At 47.2% G+C, this 21,210-nt stretch overlaps 1 protein-coding gene across 3 annotated transcripts in view; it reads left to right on the top strand.

Annotated features, from left to right (window-relative positions):
• LOC144597819 (pre-B-cell leukemia transcription factor 1-like) overlaps positions 1-21,210 on the top strand; it is a 252,279-nt gene that overhangs the window by 183,024 nt on the left and 48,045 nt on the right. For all 3 annotated transcript variants that reach the window (XM_078407441.1, XM_078407440.1, XM_078407442.1), the window contains exon 3: positions 15,550-15,800. In XM_078407441.1, the coding sequence (XP_078263567.1) occupies positions 15,550-15,800 (251 nt within the window). The remainder of the gene's footprint in view (positions 1-15,549; positions 15,801-21,210) is intronic.

Here is a 21,210-nt window from a genome sequence, read left to right as displayed (position 1 = left end):
ATATTTCATCCAACTCAGTCGCTGAGTTGGTGGGTGAGGGGGAGCCCTGGCCTCTCAGACCCACCGGGGAGAGGGGTAGCTTTTATCTGAGCAATAACAGATTGCTTGGTGCAGAAATCTCTCCTCAACACACGCAGGAGTTCAGCTTTTAATGTCATCAGATTAGTGGTTCTTGCAGTTGGGAGGTTGCTGGATATATGTCATGAAGACGTTGTCATTGACTGGGTGGGAGTGCGCCACAAGCAGTGTGTCATATCCATCCCGTCTCGCCGCTATGATGACAGGCAAGTCGTGATCTCCATCAATGGGCCCACCGCAGAGCCAACTCCAGCGCACGCCAATGTGGAGTGAGGCCCCAGGCCTCTGCACCATCTCCCTCACTGCAACACGGCATCTCCTCTCCTGCAATATTCCCACTGGGGTGCTGCTCACCAGCACGACCAGTGGGGGAATGGTCCAAACTCCACCACTGCCTCTCCAGAATCAGCGTTACAGTCTGAAGAAGGGTCTTGATACGAAACATCACCTGTTCCTCTTTGCCAGAGATGCGCTCTGACCCGCTGAGTTACTCCAGCATTGTGTGTCTACCAGAGTTTAGAAGTTGGAGGAACTGCACCTCATACTTCGCTTGGGCAGCTTACAACCCACCGGCATGGATATTGATTTCTCTCACTTCAAGTAACCCTTGCATTCCCTCTCTCTCCATCCCTCCCTCACCCGAGTCCTCTTGCTAATTTCACCATTTATATTCCTTTGTTACCACCTCGTCCCCAGCCAATAATGGACTATTGCGGGCTCCACCTTTCCTGAGTATTCTATGTAGGCTCTACTTTGTTCTGTACCTTCTTCTCAAACATCTAGTTTCCCTCTCCCTAGCTCACAGTCTGATGAAGGGTCTCAACCCGAAACGTGACCTATTCATTTTTCCAGAGATGCTGCATGACCTGCTGAGTTACTCCAGTATTTTGTGTCTATCTTCTAGAAGTTGGGAGGTCACGTTGCAGCTATGTAAGACATTGGTGAGGCTCATTTGGAGTATTGTGTTCAGTTCTGGGCACCATGTTATAGTAAAGATGTTGTCTAGCTGGAAAGGGAGCGGAAAAGATTTACAAGGATGTTGCCAGGACTCGAACGCCTAAGCTATAGGGAGAGGTTGAGCAGGCTAGGACTCTGTTCCTTGGAGTGCAGGAGGATGAGGGGTGTTCTTATAAAGGTATACAAAATTGCAGGAGGAATAGATCGGACAGACGCACAGAGTCTCTTGCCCAGAGTAGGGGAATCGAGAACCAGATGACATAGGTTTAATGGTAGGGGGGGAAAGATTTAATAGGAACCTGACTTGTAACTTTTTCACACAAAGTGTGGTGGGTGTATGGAGCAAGCAGCCAGAGGAGGTAGTTGCCGCAGGTACTATTGCAATGTTTAAGAAACATTTGGACAGGTACTTCTTCCCAACTTCTACACCTAGTGGCTGGAGTGTGAGGGATTGGGTGTCATGAGTTGAAATCTTCTGGGAAATGTTAGACAAAGCTGGCATGCCTAAGATTGGGACAAAGTTTGACATTCACATTTCAGAAAGGAGTTGTGCAAATTTGTGAGTAGTTTTAAATAGTTGCTGACTCTGAAATAATATTCACATTGATTGGTTATGATAAAAATTGAACATTTTTAACCTGTTAACCTGTTAAAAATGTAACCTGTTAAAAAGCCTAATTAGAATCCAAGGCATGCGTGAAAACAATGTTATCAAATATTTGGTTGACGTTCAGCTCTTTATTTTTTGTTCTTAAGAGCTGAGAGATTTTATTCCCTCTGATTTGCAGTTTCTTTGATCTTACATATTGTCAGTTTTACTCCTGTCTGCAGCTTCATGCCTTACTTCAAAGCTACCTAATTAGCAGTGAACTGCTCTGAGATGTCCTGTGGTGGTGAAATCTTCTGCCTGGTGCATTCCATTAATTGCATAAAGTTTCCCCCATCCCCCCTCCCCCCCTATGTTTCATATCCTTTCTCTCTCCGTGCTTTGGCTAAATCCAGTGCAGCCGCAGAGATGCTGCATGACCTGCCGACTTACTCCAGCACTTGGTGTTGTTTTGTGTATTAACCGGCATCTTCAGTTCTTTGTTTCTCCTCCCTTAATGTGAGAGAGAGAGAGAGAGAGAGAGGGAGAGATTGTCCTATGTCCCAAGGAGCACCTCAGAATACAGACAGGTGCTCCTCAGCTTCCGATGGGGTTCCGTTCAGAGAAACCCATCGGAAACCAAAAGTATTGTAAGTCGAAATGCATTGAAAACGCGCGATCACGTGTCCGGAAGCAGGCAGTGGCTCACTATGGGTCCTTACCATTTGCACCATCGCAAAGGCGAATGATCGCAAGTCGAACCATCGTAACCTGGGGAGTACCTGTATGTGAACAATATAATAAACGCACACGCATATATATCTATGTCGTTCAGAGCTTATTTGTAGGTTGTAGTGTTTAATAGCCTGATGCCTGTCGGGGAGAAGCTGTCCCTGTGCCTGGATGTTACAGTTTTCAAGCTCCTATATCTTCTTCCCGATGGCAGGAATGAAATAAGTGCGTGGCCAGGGTGGTGTGGGTCTCTGATGATGATGGCTGCCTCTTTAAGGCAGTGACTCCTGTAACTTCTTGACCTTGGGGAGGTCAGGTGGATTGGGCAGTGTTCACTATTTGTTGTCTACTTCCTCGCTTCTGGGTGTTCAGGTTGCAGAGCCAGGCCGTGACATAACCATTCTGTAGCTGTAAAGGTTCACGAGGGTACTCTCTGACACACCGAATGTTTGAATAATTAGCGGGGTAGAGTCTTACAGCTAGGTCGGGGTACAAATATTAATTCGGAGGGAAAACGAACAATCGCTCGTGTGGAAAAACACAAAGTGCTGGAGTAACTCAATGGGTCAGGCAGCATCCCTGGAGGACATGGGTAGGTGAAATCTGAAGAAGGGTCTTGACCCGAAACATCACCCCTTCCTTTTCCCCGTGGGTAGATGAAGTTTTGGGTAGGGGCCCTTTTTCAGACTGATTGCATCGGTGGGAAGAAAGACAGCTAGAAGAGTGGAAGGGCAGGACAAAGTATGTGAGACTTTCTACAATCGTTTGAGTGCCTTTTTATTGAGCTCCCTGACATCCATTATTTTAAAATAAAGGCATTTTTCTCTCTGTTACACAGCTAACAGCAGGTTCCCATGGTGTGTTTGGTGCCAGCATTATCTGTTGGTATCATGCCCTGATGGTTAAAAGCTGCACAGATCCACTCAATTCCCCTCGGATCCCATTATATTCCATAAATGTCAAGCCTCATTTAGATCTGTGAGTTTTGTTCACTTAATTATGCACAGTAGTGAACAGAAAAGTAGGATTTTTTTTAACTTGTGTTTTTAGATTTGTCCTTTGGTAAAAGCATCAAGACATAGATGCACAACATCAAAGAAATAATTCTGTCCAGGAAGAGAAAGCAATAATTTAATTCTGTTGCTGCTCTCCAGAGTCATTTTGTCTTTATTTGCGAGTTAATTATGGGTTGTTTATCCCTGCTCTCTCATACCTCCTCCCTGATGCAAGACAGGCTGTGGTTTGCAATGGTGCCATTCACTTGAGTTCCTTCCAGTGAGACTTTAATTGAACTTGGATGCGAAAGCTAAAGTACATGAAATGCGTACTAAATAGGACCAGGGTCTTCACAGAGTGCTCCCAGACAACGGAGTCAAGACCTGAAGATCTCAGTGACACCTTCCTCTCCTGCTGGGCTGGAGGACTGTCGTCGTGGTGGGCAGAGGCACAAGCAGGAATACAGACTAACAATAGACAATAGACAATAGGTGCAGGAGGAGGCCATTTGGCCCTTTGAGCCAGCACCGCCATTCAATGTGATCATGGCTGATCATTCTCAATCAGTACCCCGTTCCCGCCTTCTCCCCATACCCCCTGACTCCGCTATCCTTAAGAGCTCTATCTAGCTCTCTCTTGAATGCATTCAGAGAATTGGCCTCCACTGCCTTCTGAGGCAGAGAATTCCACAGATTCACAACTCTCTGACTGAAAAGGTTTTTCCTCATCTCCGTTCTAAATGGCCTACCCTTTATTCTTAAACTGTGGCCCCTTGTTCTGGACTCCGCCAACATTGAGAACATGTTTCCTGCCTCTAACACTTCCAACTTCTTAATAATCTTATACGTTTCGATAAGATCTCCTCTCATCCTTCTAAATAACGTTGGGATCAAGGACAGATGCAGTCTTAATGATGGCACACCAGGCAAATCACAGGGCGCGCGGTGGTGCAGCGGTAGAGTTGCTGCCTTACAGCGCCAGAGACCCAGGTTGGATCTTGACTGTGGGTGCTGTCTGTACGGAGCTTGTATGTTCTCCCTGTGACCACCTAGGTTTTCTCTGGGTGCTCCGGTTTCCTCCCACACTCTAAAGATGTGCAGGTTTGTAGGTTAATTGGCTCATGCAAAATTGTGCCTAGTGTGGAGGACTCGGTGAGCCGAAGGGCCTGTTTCCACGTTGTATCTCTAAACTAAACTAAACTAAGCTAAACTAAACTAAAGTAAACTGTCTGCTCCTGGTGGTCCAGTGGTCTGTCTTCATGGTGGGCAGAGATGCAAGCCAGAATACGGACTGAAGTTGGGATCAAGGAAAGATACAGTCTTAATGATGGCAAATGGGAAGTATATGTTGGTAAAACGGTTTGCTAGAATGTTTTGTTTAGTTTAGTTTGGAGATGCAGCATGGAAACAGGCCCTTCGGCCCACCAAGTCCATGCCGAACAGCAATCCCCATACACTAGCACTATCCTACGTGCATTAGGGACAATTTACAATTTTACCAAGCCAATTAGCCTACAAACCTGTACGTCTTTGGAGTATGGGAGGAAACCAGAGCACCCGGAGAAAACCCGCGCACGTCGCAGGGAGAACGTACAAACTCCGTACAGACAGCATCCGTAGTCAGGATCGAGGTCTCTGGCGCTGTAAGGCAGCAACTCTACCGCTGAGCCACTGTTTCGCCCAACGCCCAATGCCAGCCACCCATATATGGCAGATGGACACAAAAAGCTGGAGTAACAGCGGGCAGTGGGTAACAGGCAGCATCTCTGGAGAAAAGGAACTGGTGACGTTTTGGGTTGAGAGGCTTCTTCAGATTTGTATGCGGCCTGACCTGCTGAGTTACTCCAGGTTTTTGTGTGTACCTTGTGTGTACCATCTGCAGTTATTCTCTTCTCCACCTCCCACCCACACCACCCCCCCCCCTCCCCCCTCTCATATATGCTGTTAACCATGGGAGTAAAAGTCCTTGTGAATCATGAAAATGGTCAAAATTACCAAAATATTTTTTTTTATCCCAGGGCGAAAATGTCAAATAGTAGAGAGGATAGCTTTAAGAGGCGAGGGGGGATAGTTTAAAGGAAAGTGGTTGGTGCCTCGTATGCGCTGACAGGGTTGGTGGTGGAGGCAGGTACGATAGCGATGTTTAAGAGGCATTTGGACAGGCAGGAAATAGAAGAATACCTTACTATGTGCAGGGAGATGTACAGCTTAATCTGGCATCAGGGTTAACACAGGTTTCGTGGCCTGAAGGGTCTGCTCTCGTGCTGTACTGTTCTACGTTCCATCTTTAAAAAAAGAAGTAGGGTTACATCCAGAGTAAACTGTGGGCTAAAACACAGTGCTTGGAAAGATTATGTGGCAAAGGTATTGAGGGTAGACATGACTTACACCTCCAGGCCTGACATGAGAGAGCAGCTGCAACATTCCTGCAGCACGTCACATCTCTCAGCTATGCATCTTGCAAACCTTGTTGGTATTGATTTATTATTGCCGTGTGTACCGAGATACTGTGAAACACTTTTTTTCCCGTGCTATCCAGGTAAATCATGCCATAAAGGGCACCTCGGGTAATGTGAAAGAGAAAGTAAATAGATTGCAGGACATAGTGCTACAGAGAAAGTGCAAATAACAATTTTGTGCAAGGGCTGTGATGAGATAAATCTGAAGATTGGGGATTCATCCATGGCATATCAGAGGTCAGTTCAAGAGTCTGATACCATTGGGGGGAAAAGCTGCTCTTGAAACTGGTAGAAAGTTCGGCATGTTCCCATGAGCCCTTCTTCTGAAACCATTTTATCAGGATACATCACAGCAGGGTTTGGGAACAGCTCCATCCCAAGACTGCAAGAAATTGCAGGGTTGTGGATGTAGCCCAGACCATCAGACAAGCCAACCTCCCTTCCATTGACTCCATCTACACATCATGCTGCCTCAGCGTAATCAAGGACGAGTTTCCTCCCACACTCCAAAGGTGTGGAGGATTTTGTGTTGCCTATCCTCCCCAATTGCGATCTCTGGGTCAGGAAGTTAAGGATCCAGTTGCAGAGGGAGATGCTGAGTCCTAGGTCCAAGATTTGGAGACAGGTTTGGTTGGACTTATGTATTGAAGAGGTGCTACGGTCAATGAAGGGGAGTCTGACATTGGTGTCCTTATTATCCAAATATTCCAGGGGTGACTGAGGCCAGGGTGATTGTGTATACCGTGGACCTGTTGTAGTGGTTGATGAATTGCGGTGGATCAAGGCTGACTGGGAGGCTGGGGGGATGTGCTTCGTGATCAGCCTCTCACACGAGACGTGCAAATACCTTGCTCCTGAGCTTGACGGTGTGACCCACCAATGATGTCGGCTGACACAAACACATCGACAAGGTTCATGGAAAGTCTCTTCCGCAAAGGGCTTTGCAAAAAGACCTATTTTTCTCCTCCCTTAAATGGGTGACACTTTTTTTAAACCATGACCCCTGGTTTCAGGTGCACCCGCATAAAGAAACAAAGGGTGGTTCTTCAGACAAATTGTGGTGGTGGACGGAGAGAAAGCTGCAAGAGAGGTGGGGGGCAGGACGAAGCCTAGTGAGTGATAGGTGGATACAGGTGAGGGGAGATGTGCGTCATGACCAGCCTCTCGAAGCAGACCTGCAAATACCTTGCTCCCGAGCTTCCTAGTGTGACCTAGCAGCGATATCTCAGCTAACACAAACAAATCAACGATTCCAGCTTTCACCTCCCCTCCCACACCGCAGTCTGAAGAAGGGTCCCCAACCCGAAACATCACCTATCCAGAGATGCTGCCTGACCCAGAGTTGCTCCAGCACTATGTGTCATTTTGACTGGTTGATTATCCCAATGCAGTTCCATTCTGGGTTAGGCTGAAACTATTGTCCATCAACTACAGTATCTTCGCCCCTGCCTCTGGGAATATCAGTTCCTGTGGAAGTCCATAAGTATTCACTGAGGATGTGCCAGGTATATTGATGAAGGGACTGAATATTCTCAACCACTGGCATCTGCTGCCGCCCACAGGACTGTACATGCAAGCCACATGTTAGCAGCACCATCTGGGTAACCCGAACTATGGCAGGTTCACAATTACAGCGACAATTCTGGTATGATTGTGGTGCAGGTGCCCCCTGTGTTTGGGAGAGTGTGTTGCATCCTAAAAAGCCGATGAATATCACAATTGTCCTTAACATGAAGCCGTGTCACCTGTAAAAAGAGACGAGGGAAGATATTGTGTCTGATTGCGTATTTTTTCACGATAAATTCAGTGAGAGTGAATTTTATTAATCACCTCCATTTTTTGGATGGTGATTTGTGAATCAGCTCCCAGCCTGCCGTGGCCTGCAGGGGGGAGGTCACCGAGCTGACCCCTGCTCATCCCCCACGGCCAACGCAAGACCCCACAGACTGTAGGCGGGAGGATGCCGAGCCAGCCCCTGCTTGTCCACCGAAGACCAGAGGCCAGGAGGATGGAGAGGGCAGCAACGATGGATGTGGTGGGCAAGGACCAAGGAAAGGGAACCGCGGCTGGCCTACCACCGCCTGAAGGTCAGCTGCGGGAGGTGCCCCCGGGGAGCAAAGGTGGACGGTCGAGAAGAGGGACGTTGGCTCGCTGGTTGATCCAGACGTCCAAGGAACTCGACAGCTGGAGACCTGCAGCAGCCTGGGGCTTGCCTGGATCGAACACTTGTCGTAAGGTCTAGAGCGCGGACTGGACAAAACATGGCAATTCTTGCAGAGAACTATTTCTGTACACTTTGCTAATCAGGGATTGTGCTTGGGTATGGCAATACCTTAATGGTCTGCATTTGCACGTGACAATCAAAGCACCATTGAATCGTTACATTTCTGTAACTGGAGCGACCAGAACATGCAGGTCATCTGTCCAACAACTTTCCAGACCAAGTTGGGTTCTCTGTGGATTCATGGCTGTGTTTTATCTCTTCATTTTTGCCTGCCCATGCTCACATTAATTATAGATTTCAGTTGGAGGAACTCAGTGGGTCAGGCAGCACCCGTGGTGGGACAGAGATAGTTGACATTTTGGGTCATGAGCTTTCATCCAGACTGATGGAGTAGAGAGGACACAGCTGGTAGAAGGAGGTGAGGGAAAGGGGTGGACCAGAGTTGGCAAGTGATAGGTCAGCTGGGGGATGGAAGGGAGGAGGTGATGTGGAAAAGACAAAAGGGTGGAATCGGATAAGCAGAGGAAGGTGGGGAGTGAAATGTAGAACCAGAGCGAGGCAAGGTGGGTGGAAGAGAGTGAGGGATTGCAGAGGAAAGATGGAACATACGGAGTAGGAAGGGGTGAGAGATGAGCAGATGGAAGAGGGGAAAGGAATTGGGTGATGGGGGCTGGGGAGTGAAAAGCAAACTGTGGAAGGTTGGGAGTGGGGGTGGAACTGGGTAGATGAGAAGGAAGGAGGTATCAATGAAATTGGAGAACTCAATGTTCATGCATTGGGTTGTGAGCTACGCAAGCGGAGTATGAGGTGCTGTTCCTCCAATTTACACGTGGCTTCACTCTGGAAGTGGAGGTGGCCCAGGACAAATGTGTCGGAATGGGAAGGGGTTAGCAACCGGGAGCTCCAGTCAGACCAGGAAGAGCGAGCGCATGTGTTAGCGAAGTGATCGCCGAGTTTGCACTTGGTGTCTCAGATGTAGAGGTGTTTCGAATGGAGTAAACGAGGTTGGTCAGCACCTCATCAACCTCCTCATTCCGGTTAGTGTTCCTGAAGTCGTTCTCCATGAGCGGCAGAGCCTGAAGGTGTGTCAACATCAGGTTCCATCCCATTATCAGACTCCAGTCCTGCTTTGTGCTCTCTTTTAATTGAAGTATCCACTCATTCAGGGTCCGCTGGTTATTGTTGGACAGTTCTAATGATCTCCCAGTAAAAATGTGGCACTCGTCTCATCGATCTCTCGTGGCTCTGGAAAGCAGAATGGAGTGCTGCACTGCCCCGTCAACATAGATTAATGGACGGTACTGAGATCAGTACTTCATGCTCCCTTGCTTGTCACCTACACAGACGCAGACAGACAGACTCTCTTACACACACACTCTCACACACTTTCTCACATACATATACACACTCACACTCTTTCTCTCTCTCTATCACTCTCTCTCTTTCTCCCTATCACCACCTCTCTCTCTATCACCACCTCTCTATCCACCTCTCCACCTCTCCCCCTCTCTCTCTACCTCTCCCCCTCTCCCCCTCTCTCTCTCTCTCTCTCTCTCTCTCTCTCTCTCTCTCTCTCTCTCTCTCTCTCTCTCTCTCTCTCTCCCTCTCTCTCCCTCTCTCTCCCTCTCTCTCCCTCTCTCTCCCTCTCTCTCCCTCTCCCTCTCTCCCTCCCCCTCCCTCTCCCCCTCCTCCTCCTCCTCCTCCTCCTCTCTCTCTCTCTCTCTCTCTCTCTCTCTCTCTCTCTCTCTCTCTCTCTCTCTCTCTCTCTCTCTCTCTCTCTCTCTCTCTCTCTCTCTCTCTCTCTCTCTCTCTCTCTCTCTCTCTCTCTCTCTCTCTCTCTCTCTCTCTCTTTCTCTTTCTCTCTCTCCTTCTCTCTCTCTCTCCTTCTCTCTCTATTAACCATTTCATGAAATGCTTTCATTAAGTAACTGCTTGCTGCCTCAGGACAAACAATTGCACATGAGCACCAACAGTAACAACTCAACACCGCACCACAGGCACCATCCAATGCGCACCATTCAACGTGATGCAGCTGGTAGAGCTGCTGCCTTACTGCATCAGAGACCCAGGTTCGATCCTGAACTCTGGTGCTGTCTGTGTGCAGTTTGCACTTTCACCCGAAGATCACATGGGCTTCCTCAAGATGCTTCGGTCGCCACCCACCCAAATTCATGTAGGGTTGTAGGTTAATCGGTCTGTAAATTGTGGACGCAAAAGTGAGATAACATAGAACTAGTGTGAACGGTTGATAGATGGTTGGTGTGGAATGGTGGGCCGACGGACCTGTTTCCATGCTGTATCTTTCAATCAATCAGTGCACACCATCGCTTGCCTTTCATTGTCAGGAACCCAAACTTCTCCATGGGGAAGTCATTAATTATCCATTCTTCACCAGAGTTTTCCTGAATTCAAGGCTGGACTAATATCCATTGGTGAATTTAATCCCAGCAAAGTCACAATCAATCCTGGCTTATTGTGACTTTGCCGATTCTAAATTAGAAACAAATCCTATTGCAGTGCGAGCAGGTTTTGTCAAAGTTCATCCCTATTTGCCTGATTAAAATCCCATTCTCTGGTTCACAGAACAAAAGGGCAGTCAGTGGGAAGGGTTAACTCCTCTGTGTTTGGTGCTGATGGCATTTCAAGCTGCTGAATGTGAATTTGATATTACAATAAATGAATTACTTTACACTGCTTTTAGACTTTTAAAAACTTGCACCAACTCTGTCAAGGGTGAGCCAAAATTGATTAGAACATTTAAAACCATAACTAACACCCTTAATCACATTAATAGTTCCTTCTTCTCCAACAAAGGCTCCCAGTGGAGGGAACCAATCCAAAAACCAACTCTCAGGCATGCATTAGCCAAACTAAATCGTTTATTAAATTCAATCCTATGAAGGTGTTGTTGAATGGTTGCCTGGTCATTTCTTTGTGTGATAGCTTCAAACTGTTAGCCCTTTGTATCTTATCAGCCTGTAAGACATTAGATTTTAGAGATACAATGTGGAAACAGGCCCTTCGGCCCACCGAGTCCACATCAACCAGCGATCATCCCGTACACTAACACTATCCTACACACTAGGGACAATTTACAATTTTACCAAAGCCAATTAACCTACAAGCCGGTATGTCTTTGGAGTGTGTCACACTGGAGCACCCAGAGAAAACTCACGTGGTCACAGGGAGAACGTACAAACTCCCTCCAGACAGCACCCTTAGTCAGGTTCAAACCCGGGTCTTTGACGCTGTAAGGCAGCATCTCTACTGTGGCGCCACCATGCCATCTTGTCACTTGATTACACAAGATTTTAAACTTAATTATGCAAGGAAATAAGACCAAACAATGCCATTTAATTCAATTTAAACTTGATGAAACAAAGGTAATTTCTTATTATAATTGAATGAAAACATTATTTTTAAAAGCTCCATTCGGTTACAACACATAAGTAAATTTTGACTTTAGAGCCACATCTTTCATCCCCTACAGCATTCTGGAATGCCATTAATAAATAGACCACATGCCAAGGTCTGCAATTAAAACTTAAACCTTTAGTCTTTAGTTCAAAATTCCTTCAAGGACATAGGTTTTATCCTGCCCAGGTATATCTTCCAGAAACAAGGAACTGCAACTTGTTGATTAACCAAAGAAAGACACAAAATACTGAACTAACACTGGGGTCAGTAAGCATCCCTAGAGAACATGGATAGGTGATGTTTCGGGTCAATACACTTCTTCAGACACCTTGTGTTCTACAAAGGCAAGATCTCCTTCAGATCCCTATTAAATCGGCCCATCAAGTCTACTCCGCCATTCAATCATGACTGATCTATCTTTCCCTCTCAACCCCATTCTCCTGCCTTCTCCCCATAACCCCTGACACCCTTACTGATCAAGAATCTATTGATCACCTTCAAAATATCCATTGACTTGGCCCACACAGCCTTCTGTGGCAATGAATTCCACAGATTCACTACCCTCTTACGAAATAAATTCCTCTTCATCTCCATTCTAAAGGTATGTCCTTTTATTCTAAGGCTATGGCCTCAGGTGCTAGACTCTCCCACTGGTGGAAACACATTATCCACATCCACTCTATCCAGGCCTTTGATTATTCATCATTGTTTTGTTGTCTGCAAGGTGGTCGACCCCATAAACCAAATGTTAGTGGCCATTATATGATGGAAATGAGCATCAGACATGTTTAGAATATCTCAGGAGATATTTGAGACTGTAGATGTTGGGCTGTTTCAGAGCAAAAATCAAATAAACCGCTGGAGGAACTCAGCCTTTCGAGCAGCATTGTGGAGGGAATGCGATGTCTTTGCCTCCCCAGATGCTGCTGGACCTGCTGAGTTCCTCCAGCAGTTTGTTTGAATGAACATTCGCTTTGACTGGTCATTCATATGTTTCATGGACATGGTTCTGGAGCAAATGCTACATTTGATGCCCAATGAGCAGGAAGCCAACAGTGGCTTTGTTTGTACTTCCTTTGAGGTGAGCAATTTGATGTCCGGCAGATTGTAAAGGGGCCACTGACTGCCTTGAACAGAGCCGTGGCCCGCAATAGTGGCTACAATGCTGGAGGAGTGATGAGGGATGGGGTCATGGATGGGCAGTGACTGCTGGCCCGTTGTCGATGCCCACATCCCATGAGTCAACCAGAACCCAAGTTCTACTTGCAGGTGTGAGCGCAATTGTGACTGGAATGGCAGGGTCTGTTCGGAAACTCCCATGATTGCAGGAAACATTACACGATGGAAGAAGGAAAGTATCCCTGGCAAAATGCTTTGTGGGAATTTGCCGGAAGAGCGTTGAATGGAGTTGCAGTCACTGCCCGACTTGTATAATAGGCGACTAACCTGTTTGTGCATTTACATAAGCAATTCTTGAAGCCCGCTGCTTTATTTCCAGTTTCACGTCTCGTGATCAATACCCTCTGTGATAGTGGTGCAGTGGTAGAGTTGCTGCCTTACAGCGCCAGAGAACCAGGCTCTATCCTGATTTTGGGTGCTGTTTGCATAGTGTTTGCACGTTCTCCCTGTGACAGCGTGGGTTTTCTCCAGGTGCTCCAGTTTCCTTCAACTTTCCAAAGTCGTGCAGGTTTGTTGGTTAATTGGCTTCTGTAAGTTGTCCTGAGTGCATAGAATGCAAAACTGGGATAACACAGAACTAGTATAAGGGTAGACACAAAATGCTGGAGTAACTCAGCGGGACAGGCAGCATCTCTGGAGAGAAGGAATGGGTGACATTTCGGGTCGAGACCCTTCTCCAGAGATGCTGCCTGTCCTGCTGAGTTATTCCAGCATTTTGTGTCTACCTTCGATTTAAACCAGCATCTGCAGTTCTTTCCTAATAGTATGAGGGTGATCTTTGATCGGTGCGGTCTGAAAGGCCTGTTTCCAAGCTGTATCACTAAACTAAAAGTGAAGCTAAATTAAATGTCTTCTGTGTGCACAGTGCTCCCTCTGTAATCAATGCTCCCTAGACAGTGACCACCGCACACAGTGACCACCGCACACACAATGCTCCCTCTGGAAACAATAGACAATAGGTGCAGGAGGAGGCCATTCAGCCCTTCTGGCCAGCACCACTATTCAATGTGATCATGGCTGATCATTTTCAATCAGTACCCCGTTCCTGCCTTCTCCCCATACCCCCTGACTCCACTATCCTTAAGAGCTCTATCTAGCTCTCTCTTGAATGCATTCAGAGACTTGGCCTCCACTGCCTTCTGAGGCAGAGAATTCCACAGATTCACAACTCTCTGACTGAAAAAGTTTTTCCTCATCTCCGTTCTAAATGGCCTACCCCTTATTCTTAAACTGTGGCCCCTGGTTATGGACTCCCCCAATATTGGGAACATGTTTCCTACCTCTAACGTGTCCAAACCCTTAATAATCTTATATGTTTCGATAAGATCCCCTCTCATTCTTCTAAATTCCAGTGTATACAAGCCTAGCCGCTCCAGTCTTTCAACATACGACAGTCCCGCCATTCCGGGAATTAACCTAGTAAACCTACACTGCACGCCCTCAATAGCAAGAATATCCTTCCTCAAATTTGGAGACCAAAACTGCACACAGTACTCCAGGTGCGGTCTCACTAGGGCCCTATACAGTGGTATCTGAGTGATATCTGAGGTGGTATCTGAGGAAAGTGACCTTTGTAATCAGTATCCTCTAAACAGTGATGTCTGTAGACAGTGACCTCTGTAATGAATACCCTCAGTGTAGGTACTAGTCACGTGGTAATGTGAAACTGCTTTAGTCTTGTACTGCACCCTCTCCACCTCAAACTCTCTCCTTTTCCAAGGCCGAAGGCCGTCCGTGCATCCTCAGCTCAGTCGGGGCCACGAAGGATTGCAGAGGGTTGCTTCCCACTGCAACACCTTGAGGTTTGAAACATGGCCACCATGCTGGAGGCAGGGTATACAATTCGGGCAGGGCACGCTGTCGCCTGCTCTCGATTACATTGCCAGCACACCAGCTGCCAGCTGCACCCTCGCTGGACACATCCAATGTCCCTCACACTTTCCAGTCCCAGCACAGAGCCATTTAGCAGGACAGGGGAGGCCTTCCTGTAATGTGCATCCAAATGCATTTACTTCCCTGGTTCGATCCTGACTACGTGCTGCCTGCACAGAGATTGTACATTCTTCCCAGTGCCCGCAAGGGTTTTCTCCGGGTGCTCCAGTTTCCTCTCATACTCCAAAGACATGCAGTTTTCTCGGATAATTGGCTTCTGTAAATGCTCCATAGTGTGTAGGATAGAGCTAGTGTATGCGTGATCAGTGGTCGGCATGGACTTGGTGGGCCGAAGGGCCAGTTACCATGTTCTATCTCTAAAAACTAAAATTACATCTCCCATTTTGGGGCCCAGAAATGTATAAGGGAAGTATCTCTCCTTTCTCACTCCATGGAAGCGCTTGGCTTTGGGATTCTTGTGACATCCAGTCAACTATCAGGGGTCTCTCCAATGCCAAACCGAGTCACATTGAGCAGGGCAGTCATTGGCACATGGGCAGCACGCTGGCACAGTGGTAGAGTTGCTGCCTTGCAGCACCAGGGACCCGAGTTCGATCCTGACTACGGATGCTGTCTGTGCGGAGTTTGTCTGCTTTTAGATGTGTAGGTTTGAAGGTTAATTGCCTTTGGTAACAAATTGTAAGTTGTCCCTCGTGTGTAGGATAGTGCCAGTGTAGGGGGATCGCTGGTGGGTGCGGACCCGGTGGGCCAAAGGGCCTGTTTCCACGCTGTATCTCTAAACTAAACCAAAACAAAACCCATCTGGGGCAGGTAGCAGTGGGAGTCACAAGGTGTCCGAAATGAGAAGGGTCCCGACCCGAAACCTCACCTATCCATGTTCACCAGAGATGCTGCCCGACCTGCTGAGTTACTCCGGCACTTTGTGGGAGTCTTGCAGTGCCTCAGCTTCGTGGGGAGGGCGAAGGAGGGAGGGGGTGTTGTCTCAGGGCTTTGGTCGTCGCAGTCTAAAAGCGTGCCGTTCTCTTGCAGAGTTGAGTATCCGGGGAGCGCAGGAAGAGGAGCCTCCAGACCCACAGCTGCTGCGACTGGACAACATGCTACTGGCGGAGGGTGTGGCCGGGCCGGAGAAAGGCTCCGCCTCCGCGTCCACCGCCGCAGCCGCCGCCGCCGCTGCCACCGGGGGCGCGGCCACTGACAACTCAACGGAGCACATGGACTACCGGACCAAGCTGAAGCAGATCCGGCTGATCTACCACACCGAGCTGGAGAAGTACGAACAGGTAAACGTGACGTTGACCCCACCCCCTTCACGCGCACCACCCTGCACCCAGGGCAGCTCGGAGCAAGGTGGCGCAGCGGTAGAGTTGCTGCCGTACAGCGCCAGAGGTCCGGGTTCGGCCCTGACTACGGGGTGCTGTCTGCACGGAGTTTGAACGTTCTCCCCGTGATCTCGTGGGTTTTCTCTGGGTGCTCCGGTTTCGTCCCACAAAGACATACAGGTTTGTATGGTTAATTGGCTTCAGTAAAATTGTAAATGATCCCTAGAGTACAGGATAGTGTTAGTGTACGGGGTGATCACTGGTCTGCGGGGAATCGGCAGCCTGCTTCTGCTCTGTATCTCTAAAGTCCGGCGCATGATGATAGGATGGGTCGGCTGGGCTTGTATTCACTGGAATTTAGAAGGATGAGATGGGATCTTATAGAAACATATAAAATTATTAAAGGATTGGACAGGCTAGCTGTAGGAAAATTGTTACCCGAATTTGGGGGAGTCCAGAACCAGGGCTCACAGTTTAAGAATAAGGGGTAGGCCATTTAGGACTGTGATGAGAAAAAACCTCTTCACCCAGAGAGTTGTGAATCTGTGGAATTTTCTGCCACAGAAGGCAGTGGAGGCCAATTCACTAGATGTTTTCAAGAGAAAGTTAGATTTAGCTCTTAGGGCTAAAGGAATCAAGGGAAATGGGGAAAACGCAGGAACGGGGTACTAATTTTAGATGATCAGCCATGATCATATTGAATGGTGGTGCTGGCTCGAAGGGCAGAATGGCCTACTCCTGCACCTATTTTCTTTCTATGTCTAAAGACTTTGCCACTAGAGCATGGTCCCATAGTAGGGTATGGAATTAGCCGGGCCTGGTTAAGGCAAAACTCAGTGCCCGTGGAGTGTGGGATAGAGTGCAGTTAAGGTGGCCAATATAACCTGGTAGTGTCCATACAATGAAGTAAGAAATGGTGGCGAACATAGGCGTCCTTATGCTCGAGATAGGGTAGACAGTCATTCCCTATTTCCTAAGGTAGACGAGTCAAAAACTAGAGGGCATAAGGCATTGTCTGTTATCAGGCAACTGGATCATCCAGAGGGCAGTGCTGAACTGCTATCTTCCGCTTTGAAGACCCCCGGACCTTCCTTGATTGGACTTTGCTTGCTTTATCTTGCACTAAAGGTTATTCTCTTATCATGTATCTATGCACTGTAAATAGCTTGAGTGTAATCATGTCGAACACATCAAAAGCTTTTCACTGTACCTCGGTACACATGACAATAAACTAAACTAAACTTTAAGGTGAGTAGGGTAGAGTTTGAATGAGATAGAACACAGAACACAAAGGACAGGCCCTTTGTCCCACAGTGGGCGGCACAGTGGCAAGATGGTAGAGCTGCTGCCTTACCGTCTTGAGATGCCGGAGACCCGAGTTCGATCCTGACTACGGGTACTGTCTGCCTGGAGATTGTACGTTCTTCCTGTGACCGTGTGGGTTTTCTCCGGGTGCTCTGTTTTCCTCCCACTTCCCAAAGACGTGCAGGTTTGTAGGTTAATGTCCTTAATGTGTAGGATGGAACTAGTGTATGGGCGATTGCTGGTTGGTGTGGACAGGGTGGGCTGAAGGGCGTGCTTCCACACTGTATCTCTAAACTTAACTAAGCAATGTGAAGAACGTACAGACTCTGTACAGACAACGCCCGTAGTCAGGATCGAACCCGGGTCTCTGGCGCTGTCACTGCACCACCGTGCCGCCCTCTGCCATGATAGTTCACAGGCACTAGGCCATACACCACTCCAAACCGCAATCTCCACACCTGCCCTTCACATCTATTGAAATCAGGCACATTTGCTGCTCATTCCCGTGAGGGGAGGGAGGATGGGAGTGTGGTGGAGGGAAGGGAATAAGGAGGGATGTTGAGTGTCACTCCTCACTCTGGGGGAGAGAGGATGATACGAGTGTCCCCCTCACTCCAGGGGAAGGGAGTTACGATGAGAGTCTATGCCTTACTCCGAGCTGTGGTGAGGGGGGTAAGGAGGAGCCATGAGGGTCTCCCCCCTTACTCCAGGGGAGGGAGTGGTAATAGAGTCTTGACTCACCCAGGGGAAGGGAAGGATAATGATCTCCGACCATCATTTACAGCATCAAAAGAGAGATTAGTGCTCACAAAACAGGCCGGAATTAGGGTCCTGCAGCATCCCTAAGACTAATTTGCTTTATGTTTGATAGACACAAAACGCTGGAGTAACTCAGCGGGACAGGCAGCATCTCTGGATAGAAGGAATGGTTGACGTTTTGGGTCAAGGCCTTACTTCATACCTGAAACGTCACCCACTCCTTCTATCCAGAGATGCTGCCTGTCCCACTGAGTTATAGAGTCAGAGAGTGATACAGCATAGAAACAGGCCCTTCGGTCCACACCAGCCAACATGTCCCAGCTACACTAGTCCCACCTGCCCGTTAACCAGCATTTTGTGACTATCTTCGGTGTAAACCAACATCTGCAATTCCTTCGTACACATTGCTTTATGTTTGTTCAGCTCTGCATTCAAAACATCTTTGTTTGCCCACACTGAGGACTCAAAAGGTGATAAAAATGTGATAAAAGGTGATGTATATGTTTCCATCTTGTGGAATTTTTAAAGATAAACCAAGCTAGGCCACATCTTCATTGAGCCAAATTCAGACTGAAGTGGACACCAGAAAATCTGACGAAACACAAAGGAGGAGGCCAAAGACTTGGGTAAGAAGTAGATTCCACGTTACACAAAGGAGAGGCAAGGAAAAGAGGTTTGTGGAGGAAATTCCTGACCTTGGAGCCCAGGCAGCTAAAAGCACAGTGGCCAAGAGTCCAGAGTGTTTTATTGTCATATGCCCCAAATAGAACAATGACATTCTTACTTGCAGCAGCACAACAGCTCATGTAAACATAGTACTATGTAACCAACATAATAAATGAAAAAATGTTTGGTGTATATTATGTATCAGCCTAAACATTATGACCACTGACAGGCAAAGTGAATAACATTGATTCATAAATTTCCCCGGTGTGGGACAAATAAAGGAATTTATTATTATTATTATTATTATTATTATTATTATTATTATTATTATTATTATTATTATTATTATTATTATTATTATTATTATTATTATTATTATTATTATTATTATTATTATTATTATTATTATTATTATTATTATTATTATTATTATTATTCTTTTGTTACAATGGCACCTGTCACGGGTGGGATATATTAGGCAGCAAATGAACAGTCAGTTCTTGAAGTTGATGTGTTGGATGCTGGAGAAATGGGCAAGAGTAAAGACCTGAGCGACTTTGACAAGGGCCAAATTGTTATGGCCAGACGACTGGGTCAGAGCCTCTCTGAAACGGCAAGGCTTGTGGGGTGCTCCTGGTCAGAAGTGGTGAGTACCTACCGACAGTGGTCCGAGGAGGGACAAACCACAAACCGGCAACAGGGTGTTGGGCGCCCAAGGCTCATCGATGCGCGAGGGCACGAAGGCTATCCCGTCTGGTCTGAACCAACAGGAGAACTACTGTGGCACAGGGCACAGAAAATGTTAATGGTGGTCACGGGAGGAATTTTAATGATGGACCAATACATAGTGCATCGCACCCTGCTGCGTATGGGGCTGCACACGGAGGACCAATAGCATATTAGGCAGGTGGTCATAATATATTGGCTCATCAGGTCATAATGTTTTAGCTGATCAATATATATATATATATATACGCACATGCGTACACACACACACACACACACACACACACACACACACACACACACACACACACACACACACACACACACACACACACACACACACACACATAACCATATAAAGAAGGGTCTCAACCCGAAACGTCACCCTTTCCATCTCTCCAGAGATGCTGCCTGTCCCGCTGAGTTACTCCAGCATTTTATGTCTACCAACCATATGCATATGTATACTGAACTTTTTTTCCCATTTATTATGTTTATCATAAGTTGTACATTTGTAAGTTTGTAAATTATCCCTAGTGTATAGGATAGGGTACAGATGCTCATTGGTCGGCGTGGGCCAATAGGCCTGTTTCCACACCCTATCTCCAAACTAAACTAAACTGAACTAAACCTCCTCCCTCGACAAAGCTGTGGGGCAGAGCCAAAGCTGAACGTGCAAACAGTGTGACCAGCCCAAGGTGGCCAGCTGAGAACAATTGGAGCCTGAGCACTGGAGTCGCTGAGCTGGGATGCTTCGATATTCTCAGCCTGGCTCGCTTGCTCCATAGTCCATTCCATTCTGACCCAGAAGCTAGAGGCTGCACCCCCTGAGCTTTGCCTGACATCTCAACAGTCGTCTTGTATGAAAGCATTTAGATTCATGCTGCATCTTTCATGAGCTCAGAATATCCCGAAAGGTTTTACCGTCAACAGCGGTTACGGGAGCCTGGTGTGATGGGCCTCGTGGAGTCTGCAGCATTTGTAAGTGCCCACAGTGCAATGGTTGTCCCAATGTCTGCTGTCTTCTCGAGAGAGGCTACTGTGCAGAGTACAATACGTGCACACACATGCCCAGTGTTTACACACTGTGCTAATCCAGATTCAAAGACAAAGTTGTTTCATTGTGAAGCTAACAAAAGGTTCATTTTAAATCCAATTTAAGCGTCCTATTTAAAATTTCATACGAGGAAGGAATGATAAGAGTTTTTCAGTTTGACGCTTCTGTCTTGGTGCCGACACATGCAGATGACAAAATGGAACATTTCAATGAGATTCGCCTCAATGTGTCAAGTGCTGTGAGCAGATGAAAGGAGATTTGCCGAACATTTTCTTGTGATGAATGCAATTAAAAGCACAGAGGCTTGTCTCGGTGCAGCGCTACATCACGTCTCACAGAAACACCTCAAAGTGCTTTGTGTCCGGCGCAGCATCTGAGAGAACTGGGCTTGTCGTGTCCTTGAACATTTGCTGCATTGCACATACAGAAAGATCTAGGGTGGGCGAGTAGTTAATCCGTTATCGATGGTGTTTATTGGAGGAGGAATATCAGGCAGAAAACCTGGTGGGTGTCTGTTGCAAAGTAGATTGAGGGGGAATAAAAGAGGGATGAGGGTCCATTAATAATGCACAGTGACCTGCTGAGCATTAACCAGCGGCCTGTAATACTATAACACCCAAATAATTCATAAGACATAGGAAGAGAATTAGGCCATTTGGCCCATCAAGTCTGCTTCGCAGTTAGAAATTTGGAATGTTCTTGATTAGTACGGGTGTCAGGGCTTATGGGGAGAAGGCAGGAGAATGGGATTGAGAGGGATAGATAGATCAGCCATGATTGAATGACGGAGTAGACTTGACGGGCCAAATGGCCTAATTCTGCTCCTATAACTTATGAACATGAAAGATACATGTTCAC

The sequence above is a fragment of the Rhinoraja longicauda genome, chromosome 11, assembly GCF_053455715.1.
Source record: "Rhinoraja longicauda isolate Sanriku21f chromosome 11, sRhiLon1.1, whole genome shotgun sequence".
Taxonomy (NCBI): domain Eukaryota; kingdom Metazoa; phylum Chordata; class Chondrichthyes; order Rajiformes; family Arhynchobatidae; genus Rhinoraja; species Rhinoraja longicauda.
This window is presented reverse-complemented; position numbering and strand designations above follow the sequence as displayed.